At 64.0% G+C, this 22151-nt stretch overlaps 1 protein-coding gene across 4 annotated transcripts; it reads right to left on the bottom strand.

Annotated features, from left to right (window-relative positions):
- Positions 1 to 315: 315 nt before the first annotated feature.
- On the bottom strand, positions 316 to 22128 carry GALNS (galactosamine (N-acetyl)-6-sulfatase). 4 transcript variants are annotated; one of them, XR_014237385.1, is made up of 15 exons: positions 21884 to 22110; positions 15389 to 15512; positions 14588 to 14662; positions 13968 to 14070; positions 11354 to 11497; positions 10510 to 10576; positions 10302 to 10429; positions 9887 to 10026; positions 8077 to 8180; positions 7665 to 7801; positions 7009 to 7111; positions 3891 to 4012; positions 3253 to 3370; positions 852 to 1271; positions 316 to 818 (listed from the first exon to the last, which is right to left on the bottom strand). XR_014237385.1 is itself a non-coding variant. In XM_082366566.1 (15 exons), the coding sequence occupies exons 3-15, from the start codon at positions 15510 to 15512 to the stop codon at positions 2965 to 2967; spliced, it is 1539 nt and encodes a 512-aa protein (XP_082222692.1). In that variant the 5' UTR covers positions 15695 to 16884; positions 18226 to 18841; the 3' UTR covers positions 1763 to 2964. The 4 variants fall into 4 exon arrangements, 3 of the variants coding, with proteins under 3 accessions (XP_082222691.1, XP_082222692.1, XP_082222690.1); XM_082366566.1 differs by lacking the exons at positions 316 to 818; positions 852 to 1271; positions 21884 to 22110 and adding exons at positions 1763 to 3138; positions 15695 to 16884; positions 18226 to 18841; XM_082366565.1 differs by having other exon boundaries at positions 316 to 1271; positions 21884 to 22118.
- Positions 22129 to 22151: the final 23 nt, after the last annotated feature.

Here is a 22151-nt window from a genome sequence, read left to right as displayed (position 1 = left end):
GGCGCACGGCGCACACACACGGCCCGGCCCTTTCCCCAGGAGCGCGCCGGTGCCTGAGGACCGGAGCAAGGAGGGGTTCCGAGCAGGAGTGCGGTGCAGAGGCCTGGAAGGGAGTTCAGAGGACCAACGGCCGGGGGCGGGGCGAGCCAGAGGCGGAAGCCCAGGCATTTGGTGCCTGGCTTCTCCGGGGCTTGCAGGGGGAGGGCAGCAGAGGAGGGAGGGATGGAATGCTTGGCCTGGCCCACTCCAGCCCCCACCGTGGTACCCAGGGGGGACAACTTCCCCCAAATAGAATTTCATTTAAAAACAAAAGGCTAAAATGCTTGTTACTTTATTCTAAACCTGGTCTCTTCATAATTTGCCAAGTCTTACAACAGTACAGATTTGGTGTGACAGTCTGCAGAGTGGAAACTCCACACAATGGAAACGGCCCACGGGCCTTAAGGGGGAGTCCCTGGAGGCCGTTCACAGCCCTGCTCAGGCTCTCCTGATTTCGCTGGTGAATGGGCTCATGCTCAAGCTTTGCCACCCTGGGCTCGAGGGCGGGCGGGGCACCTCTGAAGCACAGGCAGGCCCCACAGTGTGCTGGGGTCGGGAGTCCTGATCTCCAAGGAAGCTGGTGGCTTCAGCTGTCCCCACTGGACTGGGGAGGCCTTGGCTGTCGAGGCTCCAGGACAGGGAGGCCCTTGGCCTCCTCCCCCTTCATGTTCACACCCCCCTACCATGGGGGGGTATGCGGGGGAGAGGCGCTGGGGTATCCCCTGGGCACAGCGCCAGGGGGCAACACAGGATTGGCACGGCCACCCTCGACACCAGGGCTGAAGTCCTGAGGGAACTGCAGGGGCAGCCACAGCGAGTCAGGCCTCTGGGTCCTGGGGCAGCGCTCAGGCCCTGGAAGGGGCAGCCGGGAGGTAGCTGGAGCAGAGTGGGAGGACACGAGGCGGGCAGCCTCCGGTTCAGGGGCTGATGTGAGCCTGCGGCCGCAGAGTCAGACAGGCCCGGTGGGCTGGGAACTGACTCCAGGGCCGGGTTGCAGCAGGCGTAGTCTTGCAGGTCCTGCTGCTGGCTACAGGTGACTTCCGTCTGGCAGCAGGCAGGGCAGAGGGAGTTGGAGCTCTTCCAGCACAGGAGCCCTGAGGCCAGAGCCTTCCTACGCCCAGGCCTGTCTTGAGCCCAGGCCGGTGCTAGTGGGGCCAGGAACACTTCTCTGGCACAGACTCCGGGGGCGTCAGGCACTTCCCTAACTTCTCGCAGCCTGGGGGCGCCCAGTTCTGGGTAATGAAAGTTCAGAAAGCGGACATGCAGTTATTCCAAGCACTTGTGGACTCAGCACTTTCCAGACTCCTGCCCTGCCCAGGCCTGTGACCTGCCCCACCCCAGTGGGCGGCTGCAGTGTGGAATCACCTGTCTCCACCTGGCTCGGAGGCGACTCAGTGCCTGAGGCCGGCACAGGAGACACTGCCCCACAGCAGCCTGGTAGTAACAGGGCCTGCCTGTCACCGAAGGGGACAGTCCGCTAACTGCCCACAACCTTGGCCTCCCGGTAAGCTCTAGAGGTGGCGGCCTTGATGCCCCAGGGAAAGCTGGCCTGCTTCAGCACAGGCTCTCCTGGCTGCATCTTCGTGGGCAGACTTGCTTTGTGTGGCAATGATTTCCTGGCAACAGAACAGGACACTGGGATTTCCCTGGCGGTGCAGTTGTTGGGAATCCGCCTGCCAATGCAGGGAACATGCGTTCAAGTGGGCCAGGTGCACGCAGAAAGCAGATTCTGCACCCAACCTGTGAGCCTGGGGGGTCAGGGAGGGTGTCTGATGAAGCTCTAGGGAGGTGGGCTGCCTGGGCTGCTCTTGTCCCAAGAGCAGAGGTCGCTACCCAGAGCCCTCACCCGCTGGCCTGGACGAGCGGGGCCTGGACGAGCGGGGCCCGGGCCGAGTGCGGGGACCGAGGAGGGCTTTGCATGCTTGCGTGTGCACACACACACAAATGCCCACACGCATCCACACACTGTTAAGTCCGTGCACCTCTCTGGTGGCAGTGCTCGCTTCAGAGTCTTAGGCCAACCCACGCTGTTCCGGGGTCCTCAGCTCACTTGGGGCGGGGGGTCCCTGCTTTCTCCTGTTCCAGGGTCGGCCGGGCCATGGCAATTCCTGCCGCGACCAGGAGGTGGCGGCAGCACCCCGGTCAAGTCAGTCCCTCCCCATCTCCCCTACTGTCACTAAGACCCCTTTGGTCTCTGAGCCACCAGGCAACGGCTGCTACCTGGAGACTCGGCCCACAGGGCAGGTGTGACAGGAGATGGCGTGTTGGGGTGCGGACAGCACCATGTCGCAGAGGACAAGACGGGTTTGCAGGGGGCACCAGGGGCTCCTCCCCAGGCGGGGGTCTCTCAGGCTCCTGGGACCCGAGGGACCGCAGTGGTCCTGAGCCAGGGGGGCCCTCCTGCTCCACTGCTGAGTCCAGAGGCCGGAATGCCAGCCTGGCGTCCTTCCATGGGAAGGGGGAGGCCCTGCTGGCCCCCGCCCCAAACGTCTTCCCCTGTGAGCCCCAGATGTGGACGACCGCGACCAGGCTGCCCCGCTGGCCCTGGCCAACGACCCTCAGCCGCCCCCAAGGCCACCCGCCCTCTGACACTCCTCACCCCTAGGGAATGCTTCCAACATCCGAGCCTCGTCTGTCGTCACACGCACCCATCACACGCACCCCGCAGTGCTCACAGTCACTTCCTGGCTCGAGGCAGCGGCTCCGCTGGCCCGGCCGCGCCTGCAGCCTCAAGGTGCTTAGCCATGCTCACAACCGCCAGGCGGGTCTGGGGAATGGGGTGTGCGGGGCGGGGGCACTCACGGCTGGAAGCCAGGCTAAGCTACTGGCTTTGCTCTGCGGGTTTTGGGGTGCTGCCGGAGCTTCTGCCGCGGGGACAGAAGATCGCCCATCTTTGTGGAGCAGGGAGCCACACAGACACCCCAGTTATGGGACGGACTTGTGGGTGAGCCCCCATGGAGTTGGAGGAGGCTGTGCTCGGAGGTGGCCAGTGGGCTTGCTGCACCCCAGGCCATCTGCCCAGCCTTTCAACACCCACATCCCACATGGGTTTGGCTCGTCCTGCACCTGCAGAGGTGCCAAGCAACCCCCTTGCCACTCCTGTGAGGTCGGAGACAGAGAAGCAGGAGGGAAGTGGGGTTCGTGCCTGCAGCAGACTGGTCAGCACTCACATGGCCCTGGGATGCCCCCACAGCCCATGTACGAACCACTTACCATGACCGCCCGGTTGCACACATTAAGCTGGGGCTGGCCGGGGACCAAGGCCTCCTGGTGCTGCCGGACGACCGGGGTGATCCAGCGAAGTGCGTCCAGGTACTCGGTGCTGGCAATGCTGCAGGCGAGGGGCACCAGGTCACCGAGGTGGAGGGAGGGACAGGGCAAGTGGGGCAGCCCACCCAGGTAGGCCAGGGTTGGCGGGGAGACTGAGGGACAAGCCCCCATCCCGGCGTCACCATCCAGCAGCCTCCCGGAAAGAGCGGCTGGGGCCCCCACCTTGTCCCGCCCGCCCTCCCTGAGAGGCGTGCACCCCAGGAACCACCCAGCACATGAGGGTTCAGGCAGAGCCACGTCGTGCCCGGGACAGCAGCTGTGACCCTCCAGCCAGCTGCTCAGCAGGAACCACGGGGCACCCCCCGGCATCGCAGGTGCCCCGAGCTGCACGGGCTTCGCAGCGCCCGATCTCTCCTCTCTCAGGGTCCCTCTTAATCCTCTGGCCCCGGTTCGTTTCTCTCGAGCGGCTGGTCCTGCCCCAAACGCCCTCAGACCGCGTGGCTCCCGGGCCCTCGGCGCCCTGCTCGGTCGGCTGCACTCGCCCCACGAGGGGGCCTGGGGCCCCGTAACCCCCGGCTCACCTGAGGGGGTACCTCTCCCCGGGGTCTCGTCCCAGGTGGAAGACCAGCGGGAGCTTAGTGTGCTCCTCCTGCGAGTGGGTGGTGACCCCTGACACGTTCTGCCCGGGGCAGAAATCCACGCCCTGAAACGAGAGGCCGAGAGTGCAGGTGATGCGTGCGGGGCTCACAGCCAAGCACAGCAGGACCGCGGACGCCGCGCTGCGGGACGGAGCCTTCTTGCCACCCAGACCCGGGCTGCATGCCATCTGCCCTGTGCACCATCCCCTAGGGCTTCAGTGCTTTCTTGGGGGAGGGGGTGGTGAATCTCTAAAATATTTCAGTCCATCTTCTATCTAATTTCTTGAGCAAAGCTTTTCACGTCCACCCTATCTGCCTCGTAGCAGATGAGGTGCACAGCGGTCGGCATTCCTCCAAGACTCCTTGGCCAGCTGAGGAGGAGGGACCGCAGGCCTGAAAGCCAGAGGAGACGCAGGGGACCCGGACGCACCGCCCCCACCCTTCACAGGAGATGCAGCATCTTCTCCACCAAGGCTCAGGTGTGCAGCCCTGCTCCGCGCCCCCCAGGCGGCCTCTGCCCTCGGGGTTCAGCCTTTGACGCGCGTGTGAGATGGGGTTCCCATGCCAGCGTGTCCCCCAGGCTTGAAGGCTGCCCCGCGGGGCTCCCTGACTTGGTTTAGGGAGAGGCCTGCTGCCATCTGGGCAGAGTCGGGCGAGGCCAAGGGTTGCCACCCCAGAAGCACTGGGGACCTCAGGGCCCCATAAGCAGCTGGGCACTGGTCTCCAGGCAACGTGGGACACTGTTTACAGGGTCTGGAGCAGGGCCGTGGCGGGGCACGTTAACCCTAAAACGGGGCTGGGGACAGAGACGTGCCTCCTGCTTCTCCTGCAGGCCCCAGTGCGGTCTGACGGCAATCCTCCCAACACCCGTGTGTCTGTCCTGGACGGCCAGGCAGCGGAGCAGTGAATATTCTGCTTCTCAGTAAAGCAGGGAGGTGAGGAGCTACAGAAATTCCAGTTGTCTGCCCTGAGCTGTAGCCCCTGAGTCAGCGGCTGGAATCTAAGCTGTCAAGGGCTGCCGAGAACGGACGCCCAGGTGGGTCCCAAGTGAGTGACCTCTGACCTTCTGGGAGCAGACCAGCTGGAGAACAAAAGTGGACTTAACGGTGGGAGAAACAACCACGTTTAGCACAAAAAAGCTGAGCAGTTAATGCAGAAGAATCCAAGTCTAGACAGAAAACACAAATTATAATTTGGATGCAAATCAAATAAACTATTTAATTAAGATCCCGCTAATTAGCACAGGCGTTTTCTCTCACAACCACTCCCGGGAGGGAGGACTCGCCCCAGGGGCACCGCAGCTGAGCCCCACGCAGCCCAGCCAGGCAGAGGGGGCGCGGGGAGCCCTGCCCCAGCACAACACTGGCTTTGGGAGGATGGGAAGGAGGAGGGAGGCGAGCCGTGCCCTTGAGCCGACGCTCGTGGATTTAGTCCAGAAATGCAGAAGGTCCCGTGGACACACGGGCCCTCCCTCCTGCCTCGGCCCCCGGGCCTCAGACACCTCACGAGGGGAGGTCACGGGCCTGTTGGTGACGGTGGCACCAGGCCTGATCAGGACGCGGGCAGGTGGGCCCACAGGCACTGGGGGGTGGGGGGGTCGAGGGGGGGTGGGAGATGCCCCAGACAAGAGTACAGTGGGAAGTTAACAAGGTCCCCTCAGGCGAACCCTGCACCTGGGGACCCCAGACCTGTGTCCTCAGCTAAGCCACGCCCCCAGCCTGCGGACAGGGCTGCCCCTCGCGTGTTGATCGCCTGGAAGGGATGCCAGAGGCGGATCCAAGCCTCCGTGGAGCTCAGGGAGCTGTGGATGGCCACAAGGCCGCTGTCATAGCTTCTGGGGCCCCTCCCGACTGCACACCCCCCCTCAGCCTTACTGCTCCCTGCAGGGAGAAGGGCCATCAAAGCAGCGTGTGGGTGCCCCCACCCCCCCCAGGCATCTGACTGGAACCGCAACCGTGCAACCCGCCGCAGGAGGGACCCCCCAGTGCCTGCACGCCTGTGCGCCTTGGAGAAGAGACGGGGGTTTTGCGGGTTTCGTCTCCCAAGAGGACAGCGGCCGTGCAGACCAAACCAACCAGAAGCCCCACAAACAACCCTCGGAAAATGGAAGCAGCGCCACCCGCTGAGCCCTGTGCACGGGCGTCACCCGGCCACTCCGAGGGGGCCTCTCCCGACACCTTCCAACCCCACCGTGAACGTGGCCGAGTGAGGACAGGCCGTGCAGCTGGCTGCTCGCTGCCTGCAGACACCCTGGGCTAGAAGAGGCTCCCCAGCCCGTGGGTCCGGCTTGGGTGCAGGCTGGGCTGACCAGACCTGCCCTCAAGAGGCCCAACAGCCCACAGCGGGTGAGCGGTGGCTTCCAGAATGCAGCTGGACGCGACAGGGACCCTACGGGGTGGGGAGGGGCCGGGGGGGGGGACGAGGGAGGCCGCGCGCTGTCCCCAGGGGTCGCCACACCGCCTGCCTCAGGGCGCTCTCAGGCGGCGCTCCTAGGCCTCTCGGCCCCTTAGCATGTTCAGGGGCCAGCCAGCCACGGCCCTGCCCGCTGGGCGGCGGGGTGCTCAGGACAGCTCAGCCCGGGGCAGTGATGGGACCTGGGGAAGCACAGGCTTGGCTGGGGGAGGGCGAGCGGGGGGTGCCCGGGCACGCAGAGAGGAGGTGGTGGGCGGCCACGAGCTGGGAGGGCCGAGTGGGGCTCCGGGCCTGGCAGGGGCACTTCACCGTCAGGACTGGGGGCGGACACGGGGGAGCAAACACCGCGACAGCCTCTCGGGGGGCCGCCGAGCGCCTGGCCGGGCCGGCGGGTGGACGGGAGGGGAGGCCGGGGAGGTGCCGGGTCCGCCTGGGCCCCTGAGGCATCTGCCCCGGCTTTGGGGCTGAGCTGCCCGAGGCCTGCTCTCCTGAGCCTGGCGGCCCGGGCCAGGGTGGGCGCTGTCCTCGTGGCTACACCTCGTCACCCCCAAGTCCCTGACAGCAGGTCAGCACGCGAGCCGGGGGCACAGAGGCCTCCCCAAGGTGGGACGCGAGCGACGAGGAGTCCGCGGAGCCGGGACCCCCTCACCTGTCTGAACTCCTCCCAGGAATTGGTCCAGGTCCACAAGTGGGCCTTGTACTGGCCGAGGGTGACCGCCATCAGCGTGTTGCCACGGTAATAGAATATCGGCCTGTTGGGGGACAGGCAGAGTCAATTGAAAGGGTCCCCGGGCTGTGGAGGAGCCCCCACGGCCGCCCCTCCTCCTCGGTGCTGGGGAGGCTGGCGGTGGAGGAAGGGGGTAGCACCCGGGCACGGCAGGCGGGCCTGTGGGGACGAGCGTGGCGGCTGGCACCCCCGCCAGGGGTAGCAAGCTCTCATGCCAGGTTTCAAGACAGAAAAGAGAGAGTGAGCCGTCCACTCCTGGCCGTAAGCCCGCTCTGGCTACGCTATACACACTTCAGAATCCGCGCCCCTTCACGGCAGCCTGGGAAACTCATTTTGTTTGAGCAAAACAGTAGCAGGTCTTGAGCTGGAGCGTCCCGGCGTGGAGCTGGGTGTAGGCTGGGGCCGGGCAGAGGGTGAGGGACACCGCAGGGGGAACAAGGCCTCTCCACCCCACCAAGCGTCTCATGCCAAAATGCCCGGGTCTCACCTCCCTCTGGGCGAGGACACCTGCTTTGTCAGCCAGGCTCCGGCACCAGGTGCGGGGCGCCAGGCGGGGCGCGTGCCCGGCGGGAACCTACCTGTCTGTCAGGCGGCCCTGGAGCACGGTGGGGAGGAGGTCCAGGCCGTCGATGGCCCTGTCCCTGGGTGGCGCCAGGCCTGCGAGGGACAGGCTGGTGGTGAAGAGGTCCATGATGTTGCCCAGCTGGTGGCTCACCTGCGATGGACGTGGCCCAGACGCGCTGAGGATGCCCGCCCTGCCCTGCCCAGATGGCGGCCAGGGGCCAGGTCCCCAGGCGTGCTCGCTGACGCACACGCGCACACACGCGCGGTCACACCCCGCAGCACGTCCACACACGCAGAACAGAGGCCTTCCCTGCCTGATGACACGTGTGCGTGGCAGAATGAGCGCAGGGAGCAGGCCAGAGAGGGGACCAAGGCTTCACGCCCCAGGGTGACCGCAGGTCTGGCACAAGGCCGGCTCTGACTCACCTGGCCGGCAGGGATGTGCCCGGGCCACCAGGCGATCGCAGGCTCCCTCATCCCACCTTCAAACGTGGTCTGCTTCCCACACAGAAAGGGCCCGTTGCTGCCACCTGGGGACAGTCGCCCATCAGACCACGTGCCTGAGTCCCCAGGGCCACACACGCCCTGCTGGGCACTCACCCTCGGGACACGTCTGTCCACCTGGCTCCCCGCCCGGCCCTTTGGAGGTGACATTGCTGAGGCACTGAGGCCGTCGTGGAGACAAAGGACCAGTCCTGGGGTTCAGGCCTCAAGTTCAAGGTCAGAACACCTGGAGATGGCTCTGACCTAGAGCTGTGGTTGTAAGGTCACGCCCCCATAGACCGCAACCGCGCACACACACAGCACGTGGACATGTCAGTGAAAGACGTGGAAACGTTAAGACACAGTCCCGACCTCGGGCCTGGCAGGTGCCAGGTTCCCTAAATGTCACTGTGCACAAGCAGCTCCTGTGTGCCTGGGGTTTGGGGGTGCAGATCCCGTGTTTCTGACAGGCCCTGCTCTGAGCAGGTGGTCCCTGAACCCAGCTGTGGGCGGTGCTGAGGGCAGACAGCCCGGTCCTGGCTAATCGCACATCCCCGGCTCGCTGCCATGACGGAGGGAGGGTCCCACAACCTCAGGACCCCTGAGGATGGGGAGATGGACACAACAGCACAGCATTTTCCAGCAACGACCCTGTGGTTCGTCCCCGCACTGCAACCCGAAGCCCACCTCGCCGGTCAGCACAGGGCCAGCAAGGGTCACAGGCCAGAGATCAATGAGGGCCTACTTCTTTCCTGCTCCGGTCTCTCCAGCTGCGGGTGGGTACATGGATTTTCATCGTCTTGTTCTGCCCCTGCAGCTCCTTCTCGGCCGGAGCCAGTCGCGCTGTTCCTGTCCCTGGAGACCCCTGGGCCCCTCTGCCCCCAGGACACGTGGCTGTAAGGTCCCCCAGTGCCTCCCCACACAGGCCCGGCCCTGTGGGGTTTCCTGCTGTCTGTGGCCTTCCTTCCAGAGCTGTCTGAGTGACTCAGGGCCCTCCTGGGGCCCAGCTTTTTTAAGAAGAAAGGGAAGAAGAGACACATCACCACGGGGGTGTGAAACCCTCACAGGACTGTGAAACGCCGGGTCTAACAACCTCGCTCCAGCTCCACAAGGTGAAAAAGCCTCAGACCTGAGAGGCCTAGAGGTCAGGGTCCTCAGGAGGACTGCAGGCCCGGCAGGGACACAAAGGGAGGGTCTGGGGGAGTGAGCAGCCCCACCGCGCTGCGCCAGGGGCTCCAGCACTGCAGGGGAGGGGGGCTCGGTCCCTTCCCTCCTGGACACCACCCACCGCGAGGCCTGGGAGGGCACTTCCGAGGGGGGGTAGCGCCGAGCCTGGGCCTGGCTGCTGCAGGGTCATCGCCCCCGTGGGAAGGGAGGCTCCCAAACACAGAAAAAGGGGCAGACGTGTCCAGTCACATGACAACAGCCACCGTGTTACAGCTGAGATCAGGACAGAAACACTGACAGGGGACGTTGCGGCTTCAGAGAAGGAAGTCTGGACGTGACTGGCCCCAGGGCTGGCCAGCGCAGAGGCAGGACGCGGTGAGGGCCGCAGCCTCAGCCTCCGCCGGTCCCACCGGGCTCTCCCTCCTGACCAGGCACCTGCCAGGCGGTGGGGAAGAGGGGCACTGCGCCTGGGGGGCGCTTGCCGGTGTCCCTCCCTCCCCAAGGTTGAGCCCTTCACACCCGGCCCGGGTGGGGGGGGGGCTGCTGAGGGGCCCCGGGTGGAGCCCCGTCTGCTCAAGTCACCTGCCTTGTCTGGGCGCAGAAATGAGGGCAGCGCCGTTGTCCGACGTGAAGAAAACAAAGGTGTTCTCTGCGATGCTCAGGTCCCGGAGGAGGTGCAGGATCCTCCCGACGCTGTCGTCAATCTCCCGGACGGCGTCCCCATAACTGCGGGAAGGAGGGAGCGGTCAGCAGGGGCTGGCGGCCTCCGGGACCAGAGGGCGGCCGGAGCCGAACCTCAGGGAGGGACGAGGAGGGGGCGTTCCAGGCAAGTTTCAGACGGAATCGGGGCAGAGCCGACCCCTCCCTCCACCACCGCAGAGGCACAGATGCTTCACTCTGTCCACAGCTGACAATGGTACCAAGGGCCCAGCCTCTGGTGGTAGTCAAGCACAGCTGACCCCCCTGCCCCGGGGTCCAGATCTATGTGACCGAGGACTCACCGCCCTCGCTGGCTGGTGCCCAGGAAAGGCCTGGAGGCGTAAACAGGCGCGTGTGTAGCGTCGATGGCCCAGTATAGAAAGAAGGGGCGGTGAGCTGCCTGCTGCCTCTTAATGAAATCCAGTGCTTCCTGAGGAGAAGCGCGCACCGTCTTCCCTGCCCCAGGCCCACCTCCCACCCCAGAGCCGGGCCAGCCCCTGCTGTGGTCACCTGCAGGTAGATCTGGGTGAGGTTGGCTTCTCCAGTCTTCAGGTTAATTGGAAATTCCTCATAAAATCTGAAAACAGTACAGATCCAGACAGAAATTGGCCTTCAGGGCAGGAAAGCCCCTCCTCCCCGACTTCCTGGGCACAGTCAGGGGCCTCGTTTAAAAGAGAGATGGAAACATTCACGTCAGGAACAAAACCGGAGCCTGGAAGCTCCCAGGCCCGTCAGGGACCCACTGGGGTTGAGTCTGGTGCCCCGGTGACCCCACCATCTGGGAGAAGGAAGGGAGCCCCGCCAAAGGACAGGCAGGACGGCGCGAGAGGAAGCGGCCAGTCCACGGCCACGGAGGGCACGGCTAACAGGTGTGGGCATCTCTCTGGGGTGACGGAGGCGGTCTGGGATGGGGATGCTGGGTGAGCTACACCCCAGCAATGCTGGCCCAGCTCTGCGGTCCAGTGACGTGTACCGCGCTTCCACCAGAACAAAAATAATTAAAAAAGGAAGAAAGAAAGGGAAGTTAGGCCAAACAGGAAAGACCAGGGCCTGCCTGCAGCCACCCGATGGCCAGACCAGGTCGGTCCTGCAGCCGACAGCCCCCCAGACGGTGACTCGGAGTGAGGCTGACCGTCCAGGGCGTAGCCCCCTCGCCGCCTCCGGGCACGGGGCCCAAACCCCGGAAGCCGGGGGGAGCGCCTCGCTCCGGGGAGCGTCTGGGGCTCCCGGCACATTTCCTGAGACGGTTAGAAGCCCCCGGAGGCGGGGCTCTTGTAAGTCAGAGGTCACAGGACGAGGTCTGGGCAGGACGAGGAGCTGGCGGTGGGCAGCAGCAGTGGGCAGGGCCTGTTACCTGCCAACCATCTCCCGGTCCCGGTACACAGGGATGTTGGGCCTGGCCTTGTTGTCGTAAGGTCCAAAGTGACAGTTGGGGGATCCAAACCACTCATCGAATCCGTGCTTCAGGGGGTGGAACTGAGGCCTGTGGCCCAGATGCCTAGAGACAGGAACCCGGGGCACTTCAGGGACCCCCGCACGGGCGCCCCGGAGCTCCGGGAAGCAAACGCCCTCGCCTTCAGAGAGCAGCTCAGGAGACAAGGCTCCAGCCAGCCCCAGGGTGTGCTGAGCCCGGCTGCCCCGCGGCCTGGCCCCCCTGCCCGCACGGTCCACCCAGGCGACAGCCGACGGGCGCACACGGGGACGGTGACCAGGTCCCATGAGTGCGGCTCACTGCCCCGGCGCCCTGGGCAGGAGCCGGACGAGATGAGAGGAGAACACGGCAAGGTGTCTGCAGGCAACGGCCCAGCTGTTCCCGAGACCCGGGCTCGGACCCGCCCCCTGCTCCCACCCAGGAGCCCCTTCCCCGCGGGTGCGTCACGTCGGGTCCTCTCGCCAGCGGGAGGGTCTCTCTTGAGAAGGCGCAGCTTCGGGAAGGGGTTTCGGGGTGAGGTTCCTCCTCCCTGGGAAGCAGACAGGTTTCCTGGGGTCACGTGTGCAGAAAGCCTCTCGCAGCCAGCATCGCCGGCACAGCGCTGGGGGGCTGCACCGGGCCAGGCCGACGCCACGTCACCGTGAGCTTGCCGCGCAGCTCGGTCACTTGGTCAGGTGGATGCGGCACGAGGCAGCAGGGCAGGATGGGGCCGGAACTGAGCTGGCCGGCAGCGGAGTCTGGGCGCCGGTAAGTGAACCTCTCGGTACCCCCTGCTGGTCCTGAAACACTCTGCCTCTGCCGATGGCTGCCCGGCTTCTGGAGCCCCTGTACCGGGGGCACCTGCACCGGCTCTACCCTGAGCGCTGTCTCCGCAAAGGAGAGCCAGCTGCGCCCCGTGCTTCCTCTCTGGGCCCGCAGCTATGACGCCCCCTCCATGCTGGACACTGCTGGGTGGGACACTCCTGGGCCTGCGTCCTTCAGCCCCAACGGCCTTCATGAAGCAGAAACACCCATGAAAGTCTGGCTCGTGTGAAGCTATCGATTCAAAGTGCTGGTCCCAGGGCAGCTGTGGGGTCAGCACTGCCCGCCGGCGAGCTGAGTGGCAGCACGTCGAGCCCCTGGGACTCGGGGCAGCCCCTCACGGGAGCCCAGGCTCCATCCACCCCAGGCCTTGGTTAGGCCGAGGAAATCCGGATCCGTGGTGCTGGGGCCTGAGGCTGGCTGTCAGGTGGCCACGGCCACGGCCACCAACACCCCCTGCGGCTCTAACGGGACCCTGCTGAGGCCAGGACACCCACCTGGCAGAGGAGGGGCCGAGCCCCCTGCCCCGGGCCTCCCAGAGCCCGTCATCCCATTGGCCATGGACGCCCTGATCCCAGCTGGTCCACCAGCACTGCGTCCACCTCCCTGAGTCCGTGCCAGCTGCTTCTCCAGGCCCTGCCGCGTCCCTTCCTGTTCCTGAGTCCACCCATCTCGGGAGCTCGTGGGGACAGGCTCCCACTCCAGCTCTGGCTGCCCCGTGTCAGTGGCCACGAGTGGGAGGCCCCTGGACCGGGGCAGAGCCGCCAGGCTGGGCAGAGAGCGCCGGTCATCGCGAGGGCTCCTCCTTCTGTGGGCGCAGCCCTGGCACGGCCCCGGCGGGCCTCGTGGCCGCCCCACCACGGTCTCCCGGGCCTTGCCGGCACGGCTGGGCCTCGCAGGCTCCCACATCCCGCACCCTCGCCACCTCTGCTCTGCAGCCCCCACCGTCTCCAGGCTCGACCGCTCGGCCGGCAGGAGAGCTGCCAGCCCGTCTCGGGGTGAGGAAGCAGCCTCCAGGTCCCCGGGTTCCCTGAGGACTCCTCTCCCAGTTTCTGCAGATCCCCCATCACTAGGACTGTCAACGGCGTGGAGCAGTGGTCCCCAAGGGGCGCAGATGAGGTGCTTGCCCTCGAGGTGGTGAGTGCCAGAGGGGTCAAGGGGAGAGGCTCCAAAGCACAGCAGCAGCCGAGGAGAGATGATCAGGGCTGGACAGTCAGGGAAGGCTTCCTGTAGGAAGCAGGCTTGGTCTCCAAGGGCTCCAACACTCGGGGGAGGAAAGAGAGGACATCCGACCTTCATAACAACCTCTAGGACTGCGTACTTAGGCATCCCCAGGGAGTAGGAGAGAAGCCACTTAACAGGCGCGACACCGAGTGTGACAACGTGATCTTCTACGATCACTTGATCCCGATGACTCCACACCACACGACGCTCCTCTATCCCCTGCTTGCTTCCTGGTTTCACCACCAGACAGAGTCCCTTTGCTCGCTGGCGTGTCACCGTGACGGCACGCGTGTGCAGTAACATGGCTCCTTCGGTGCTGCGGTGGCAGCCACCTCCCCAGCCTCGCCACGGGAGGTCCCAGGGGCGCGGCCACGGCAGCTTTTAAAGGGACGCTTTGGGCATCTTAGCGGACCTGGAATTCAAGGACTCTACTCCCACCCGAGGGGCTCCCACTGGGCAACGTTAGTAAGGAGCCCGTGGGGCGCGCCCAGCAGGCAGGCGTGGGACTCACCACTTGCCCACGATCTTGCTGGTGTAGCCGGCCTCCTTCAGCAGCTCCGGCAGCAGGAGCTCCGAGTCCGGGATGCCGCCCACTATCTCCTGTGGCGTGTAGGCTGGTGGAGCAACGCACCGTGTGAGCCGGCAGGGTCGAGCGGCAGAGCCCTGGTCGGGGCGGCACTGCCGGGGCACTTTTCAGGTCTTCCGGCCGCTCCTCACAGCCAGCACCATTACCGCAGCGAACAGGCAAACGTGCCCCCAAGGGGGGTCCGGACGTCAGGGGTCAGGGGTCAGGGGTCAGGGGAGGGCCCACCCCCGGGGTCTCCAGAACTCGGGCTCTGAGACCACACCTTCCTCCAAGGGCCGCTTGAAGCCCCACCTGGTCGGGGAGCCCACCCTAGAGCCGGGCTGCCCCCGCCCCCGGGACAGGGCGGGAGCCGGCCCCACCCTCACTGTCCTCCCCACTCGAGAAAACACGTTGTTTCTGATGGAAGCTCTGCATTCTGCTTTAAAGTGAGTTACAACCCAGACAGAACCCTCGACCCTGGGTGACGAGTGCGCCCAGGAGAAGCCAGGTCACCGGAGAGGACAGGTAACAGACGCCCCCTCCCTCTGCCCCAGGGCACAGCCTACCGTTCCTGGCGTGCCCATTGGTGGTGTAGAAGCCACTGCGGATGGGCAGGCGTCCGGTAAGCAGAGCCGCCCTGGCTACACGGAGGGGACACGACAGAAACACGGGTCACGCGTGCAGCCCAAGGCCAGCCCTGTGGTACCTGAGTCCCCGGCAGCCACTTGAGAGCCGGGTGGGAGCACGGCCCCGCAAAGACCAGCAGCGGGGCCGGCTGCAGCTCCCCCTCGCTCTCTCCGGCTCCCGGGACAGCCCGCAGGCCTCCTCATGCGCCGCCCCTTCCGGGGTCACCTCTCATCCTCCAGATCAGGGGTTCTCCCCACCTGCGAGGCCCCTACACCCCCAGCTGAGGATCCCTTCCCCGGCCGAGCACCTCCCCCGAACCAGCCGCGGCACTCAGCTCCGTGAATGAACAGCCGCCGCCGCCGAGGCAGCCACTTGGGCCTCAAACACCCGCAGAGGCTCCGAGCCCTTGGTGGCCTCTGATGGCTCCTGATGGCCCCGCGTTCCCCACAGCACGGAGCCCAGGCGCTCCCAGGCGCCAGGATCCGACAGAAGAGGCCGCAGCCCGCCCGCCAGCCCTCTGCCCCTTGCAGGAAACGCCGGTGGAGCCGACACCCAAGTCAGGGCTGCCGCCCCCGCGCTCCGTGCCCGCACCCTGTGCCCCACTTTCTGGTCTACGCGTTCCCCACCTCCCCACCGCGCTTCAGTCTCGGCGCTCCGTGCCCGCCCCCCTTGTGTCCCCCCGCCCAGCAAGCCCTACGCCCGGCCCCACTCCCTGGTGGCCTCAGCAGGCCCTGACTTACAAGGGGAGCACAGGGGGTTGGCCGCGTAGAAGTCCGGGAAGAGCATCCCTTCCGCAGCCATCCGGTCCAAATTCGGGGTCTCTCTGGAAGGTTCTCCGTACACCCCGAGGTCGCCCCACCCCATCTGCAGGAAAGAGCGTGTGGAGGTGGGATGAGAACGTAGCCGGAGCTGCGGCCCCCGGCGCACCCCGAGTGCGGCCCGGCACGCGGTCAGCCGCTCCCCGGTGCAGATGCCCAGCGCCCACCCCCTCCCGGCTCCGAGGCCGGCCCCACGTGCTCACGGGGCACCGGCACCAAGACACACACCTCTGCCTTCCGCACAGACGAGGAGGCCGTCCTACTCTGCGGTGTGAATTCACATTTAAAAACAGCGGCCAGGCCTCGTGAAGCTAACCCGGCGAGGCCCCGAGACCCGCGGTTCCTCCCGAGCTCGCTGCCCCGAGAACTGGGCCGCCGGCACCCAGGCGCCGCACGAATGTCCACAGCAGCAGGACTCCCGACTGCTCAGAAGAAACAGCCTGTGTCCATCGCTGATCAACAGTAGACAGAGTGTGGTCTATCCATCCAGGACCAGGGTGAACAGCAGCCTCCCCAGTTTATGTCCACTCAGAACCGGAGAACGTAACCATATTCGGAAACACGGATGTAATTAGCCGAGATGAGATCACACTGGACTAGGGTAGCCCTAAATCCAGTGACTGGGGTCCGTGTGAGAAGAGGGGACACAGAGACAAGACAGACACACGAGGAGAGGCCAGGCCTCCACCACGGAGGCAGAGACTGGAGGGTTGCGGCCACAAGCCAAGGAGCACAGGAGCCCCCAGGAGATGGAGGGGAGGGAGGACCCTCCCTCGGGGCCTCCGGAGAGACTGGCCCTGCGACCCCTTGATTTCAGACTCTGGCCTCCACGACTGGAGGGAATAGATTCCTATTCCAAAGCACCAAGTCTGTGATCATCTGTTAGGCACGAGGGACCTGATACACGCACTACGGACCAGTACTCGGCCGTGAAGAGGAACGAGGTGCTGACACTCGCGAAAACAGGCTGCTGAGAAGCCGGTCAGAAAAGGCCGCGGGGCGTACGATGGTTGTGAAACGTCCAGAACAGGCAAGTCCCCGGGGACAAGGCAGATGGGTGGTTGCCGGGAGCTGGGGGAGGGGGAGGAGAGTGACTGCCAGTGAGAAAGGGGTTTCTCTTCGAGGGGTGGGATGTTCTCAGCTACTGGACGGGGGCGCTGCACAAGCCGGTGAATGTGCTAAACACCACCGAACTGCACGCTTTAAAATGTTAAAAGGGTGAATTCGTGTTACGTGCGTTGAGCCAAAATAAAACCAGCCAGGTGGTGAGGCGGGTTAGCACGTGCACAGGGGCGGACGATGGACAGATGTGAGACGGAGCAGGCAGAGTCCAGGTGGGGCGACAGGTGTGCACTGCGACGCCCCTCCCGCTGCACGGGGTGTTTGACAACTTTCATCATAAAGCGCTAAAGAAATACCTGAAAAGGGCAACGAGACGTGACTTCGCTCTACAACCCAACGCATCCTCCTGCGGCCAGTGGCGTGGGGCAGGAGTGACCCCGACAAATTGATTCCCTTCGGCGCTGATGGCAGGCACGGCCCTGCTTCCCCTCTGGATTCTCTAGCCGCGCCAGCCCCCTCCAAGCTGGCTCTCCTTCACCGGCCGCCCCTCCTGGAGGGGCGGAGTGGGGGGAAGGGCGGGGACGGGGCTTCTTCCCAGGGTTATGAAGATGACCTACAGCTGACCGTGATGACAGCTGCACGACGCTGTGAAGGTGCTAGAAACCGCGGAATTGTGCCCTTTACCCGGTGAACTGCGCGTGATGGAAACTACGTCTCCGTAGAGAGCCACTGGAAAAGCGCAGGCACCTGGTGCTGCAGAGGCCTGGCCGTGCCTGTCTCTCCGGGGCCCCTTAAAGCTCTCCGGACTCATGGGCCACGGCCTGCCAGCCCACAGCAGGCTCGGCAGGTCTGCACGGAGACGCTGGGGAGAGCTGGGCCGGCGTGCACAAAGCTCGGGGAGCCTTGGGTCACACGTGGGGGCCGAGCATGCAGGTTTGCCCAGGATGGTCACAGGTAGGTGTGTGGTCTGGCTGTAATCATTCATGTCCCCTGCACTGGGCAGTAGCTCACACGGCGCCCTCTCCATCAGGGAGAGCCAGGAGCGGGACACGTCCCCTCGTCTCCCAGCCTTAGGCCCATCCTGACACTCGGGTCCCAGAGCTGCCTCGGGGCTTTTGCCTTTGGACCGTGCTGTCTGTTCTCAAAGACCCTTCCAGCCATAGAGTCCCTTTGGAGGTGGTTTATTTTTAAGTTACTGAAAAGGCTTTTCCGTTCGCCAACAACAGGAGCTGGAATGAAAGTTGCCCCTGGAGGGAGGTGTGGCCGACAGGGGCAGGAAGTGGAGTGAAAGGCACGAGGCTGCAGGCTCCAGGCCTCTCCCTGCTGCCCCCCTCTCCCCGCGCCTCCACGGGGCACAGGCGGGCTGCCGACCCTCACCCACAGGCCAGGTGGGAGGAGCAGAGAGAGGCAGAGGGGCTGGGTCCGCTGGCACCACCCAAATCCCAGCCTCCCAGGAGGGAGGTGGGGATCAGCACAAATCTTACGTCTGCATAAACAGTTTAGGCACAGGGAATGCTGGGATACTCCCCAAATCCAAGTTTCCAGATGGCGGCCAAGGGCCCACCTATTTACAGGTGAGGCTCTCTGAGGCCCGCAGTCGTTGGCCTGCTGTGTTAGCTCTTTCCTGCTGAATCAAATTCTATTATTACTTATCGGTAGGCTTTCTTGGCTATAAAAATAGGGATGTTAACACCCACCTTGCACGGCTATCACGGGTTCGATGAGACCATCCTCCACGGCACCCTGGGCAGGGTCTCCCACAGAGTGTGAAGGATGTCTCCCCTCTCCCACGTGATCGCCCACCCGCGCTGCCAAGGCAGCCGGGAACCCGGGCCCACGGTCCTCTTCCTGGCCTCGGCCTTTCCTTTACTCAGTGGGAACTTCAAGACTTCTGGGCATAACTAATGAGAACATAGCACAGGGAACTCTACTCAGTACTCCCTGGTGACCTAAATGGGAAAGAAATCCAAAAATGAGGGGATATATGTATACGTATACCTGATTCACTTTGCTGTACAGTAGAAACTAACACAACACTGTAAAGCAACTACACTCCAATAAAAATTAAAAAAAAAAAAAAAAAAGACTTCTAGGGGCTTCCCTGGTGGCGCAGTGGTTGAGAATCTGCCTGCTAATGCAGGGGACACGGGTTCGAGCCCTGGTCTGGGAAGATCCCACATGCCGCGGAGCAACTGGGCCCGTGAGCCACAACTGCTGAGCCTGCGCGTCTGGAGCCTGTGCTCCGCAACAAGAGAGGCTGCAACAGTGAGAGGCCCGCGCACCGCGATGAAGGGTGGCCCCCACTCGCTGCAACTAGAGAAAGCCCGCGCACAGAAACGAAGACCCAACACAGCCAAAAATAAATAAATAAATAAATTTATATTAAAAAAATAATAGTAAAAAAAAAAAAAGACTTCTGGGCAGTGCAGGGGCCACACATGGCTACAAGGGATTATTACCCGTGCGTGTGTCCACATTGACACGTGTGCGAGGCCCTGGAGGGTCAGGACGGGGGCACTGGCTGAATGGGCCCATCGTGGGGACACAGGGGCTGGCCCCTGTGAAGCCTGGCCTTACCCTTCCCGCTAGTCACAGGGCGTCCTTCTTAGTCCTGTTTTACAAGTAAAGAACTGAGACACACGGCGCTCGGGCCCAGCCGGGCAGGAGGGAGCTCTGTCCCTGTGCCCCCGGCCCCATCACCCATCAGCCTTAGAGAACGGAGCTTCTCAGCCTCTTCTAAATTATTCCACAAGTTGATGCCTACCAGGGCCTGCGCCTCCTGCCACGCCTGATGACCGCACGGGTGAGGACACAAAGCTGGGGGGCCTGAAGCCTGTCTAGTCGGGAGAGCCTCGGCCCCCACTTCTGCTAAAGTCGCTTTGAGTGTGTTTCCTGTCATTCGCTGACCAGGACAGAGGTCTCCCCGACTTCTCCGGGTTTCAGCTGCCAAAGAGCCCCGAAGTCACAGGAGGAACCTGCAGAGGAGAGGCAGGGCATCGGGGCCTCCTGGCCCACTGTTCCCGTTTCCTGGACCCACCCCGGGCACCCAGGCAGACGGGCCCCCGGGTCAGCCCCCCTCGAATAAGATGTGCCCAGTGCCGGTCCCGCTCCGCCACTCAGGGCCTCCGACAGGGACCAGGGAGCCACTGGCTGGGCCTGCAGCCCAGCGGCCCCGCTAACGGGCAAAGGGAAACAGGTGGGTGCGGGCACAGGTTGTACTTTATGGAGCCCCATAAACCCAGAAAACGACCATCTCAACCAGCCTGCAGCATCAACCTTCACTGATGAACCATCACCTTGGAGAGAAGGGGAGGGGCAGAAATCGGAGAGGCTAAGTGCTCAGCTAAGCCTTGCCCCAATAATTTATGTACTTAAACAGCCTTCCTGCCCAGGAACCTCAGCTTTGAGAAGGCTGACCCGCTGACACAGCGAGCATCTCCAAGACCCACGTGTTCGTCATGAAGCATAGTTTCCGTACCAGCCATCGGGGCGGGCTCCGGAGGAGAGGAGCTTCGGGGTCCCTACGGAAGCCGTCGTGTCTGAACAGTTATGAGTAAAGAGAAGCACGGTCTGTGTCACCTCTGGGTGGTGCCACTATAGACGGGTTTCTGCGATCTTTTCCGGCTTATTTGAATGTTAACTTTTTGTAATAAAGAATTATTTTCATAATAAAAAAATTACATGAGATATACTTTATGTCTTTTTCTTGTACTAGGTCTTTGAAATCCGAGCGTGTTTTTTACACACACAGCACCTCGCAATTCCGACCAGCCAGGACAGCCCAGCAGCCACGTGAGGCCCGTGGCCTTGGTCCAAAGGCTCCTGGGAGTGTCTCTGCTGGTCTTTTGGGGAACTTTGAGCTATTTTTACTCACAACACTTCTGACACCAAATGTGTGTGTGGCGGGGTGACCACACCACTACTTCTCTGGCCTCTGGGCACCGGCTGGGAGTGCAACAATTCAGCTCCATCTGACACTACCTACCCGGACCTGGCATCTGACCCCACAGGTCAAGGGCTCAGCCCCGCAAGACTGCCCCCACTTCACATGCCAGGCCCACATCCTGGGCCTCCTGTAAGTCAAGGCTCCCACAACCCACCCCCACTGCCCCCAAAGTTGGATAATTTGCTAGAACGGCTCACAGAACTCAGGGTGGCGCTGTGTTTACTATCACCTGTTTACTATCAAGGATACAACTCAGGGACAACAGGTGGAAGAGATGCCTCGGGTGAGGTGTCGGGGGGACTTGCCTGCCCTCTCTGAGCAATTCCACGTGTACACCGACCTGGAGCCCCTTGAACCCAGTTACTTAGGATTTTGATGGAAGTTTCGTCACACAGGCACAGTTGATTAAATCGCTGCCATTGGTGATGGCACTCAAGCTCCAGCACCCCCGTCGCCCCCCAGAGGTCAAGGCTGTGCTGGAAGCTCTAACCCTCCAGTCACGCCTTGGCCTTCCTGGCAACCCCATCCTGAAGCCAGGGCCCCCCCCCACTACAGACACTGGTATCACTCCGGATTCGAGGGTTTAGGAGCCATGGGCAGGACCCTCTGCACTGCCTCAGCCCTCAGGACGAGGCGGAGGGGATGCCCAAAAGGCCGCGGTCTCCGCACAGCTCAGAGGAGCAGGCACCTGAACCCAGGTTTGTCTGCGTCCCCACTTTACCCCAACGCCTCACGTGGACTAATTTCAGAACCTCCATTTCACTCCCCCAAAAGTGCCCCCCAAATACAGTCCCGCTTCCTTGGGAAGGAGCACCGGGACCAAGTCGCAAAGAAGGCGCAAACAGCTCGGCTCTGCGGGAAGGGTTGGCCCACCGGTGTGACCAGGGTGGCCTGGGGCTAAACACACACCCATCGGGGGACATTCCTCCGGTTCAGTTCTTCCCCGCCCCACAAAGACCTGACCTTTGGTCAGAAATCTCAGCAGGGTGGGAGCAGCCAGACCAAGCAGGCGGCGGCAGCCCAGGGGCAGGGCAGGTCCAGCAGGCCAAAGGCAGCGGGAGGCGACTGCCAGGGCGGGCAGGCAGGCCGGGGTCTTAGTCAGCTCTGCACCGCCTCCCTGCCACCCACACCCCCAGCAGTGGGGGGCGGCAGGCGAGAGCAGGGATCCTGGGGAGCTGGTCCTCACCGGCCAGCATCGCAGCACGCCTCGGGGGCAGCGGAAGGGACGGGGGAGGGAACAGGGCAGGAAGGTCTTCTCCTGGCCCGGCCTGGACACCACACCTCACTTCACCCTCACCCACGGGCCACGCTGCGTCCTGCAGGGCCAGGCGCGACCCCCACACCGCCGGCCGCCCCCAACCCCGCGGGAGTGCGGCCCTCCCGGGAGCCCGGCCCACACCCGCACTCACGTCGTCCATGAGCAGGAGCAGGATGTTGGGGGGCTGCGGGGCGCCTGTGACCCTCAGCCCCGCGGCACTCAGCACCAGAAGCAGCCGCCACCTCGTCGCCGCAGCAACCGCCGCCATGGCAACCACGCCGAGCGACACCGAGCCCCGGAGCGGCGGGAACGGGCCTGGCGAAGCGGGCGATCCTTCCGGCCGGGCGACGGGGCGGGGCCATGCCGGCTGAGTGACAGGAGAAGCGGGGCCCTGACCGACAGAATGAGAGGTGGGGCGG

Source organism: Balaenoptera borealis (genome assembly GCF_965194805.1).
Source record: "Balaenoptera borealis genome assembly, chromosome: 19".
In the NCBI taxonomy this organism is placed as follows: Eukaryota; Metazoa; Chordata; class Mammalia; order Artiodactyla; family Balaenopteridae; genus Balaenoptera; species Balaenoptera borealis.
This window is presented reverse-complemented; position numbering and strand designations above follow the sequence as displayed.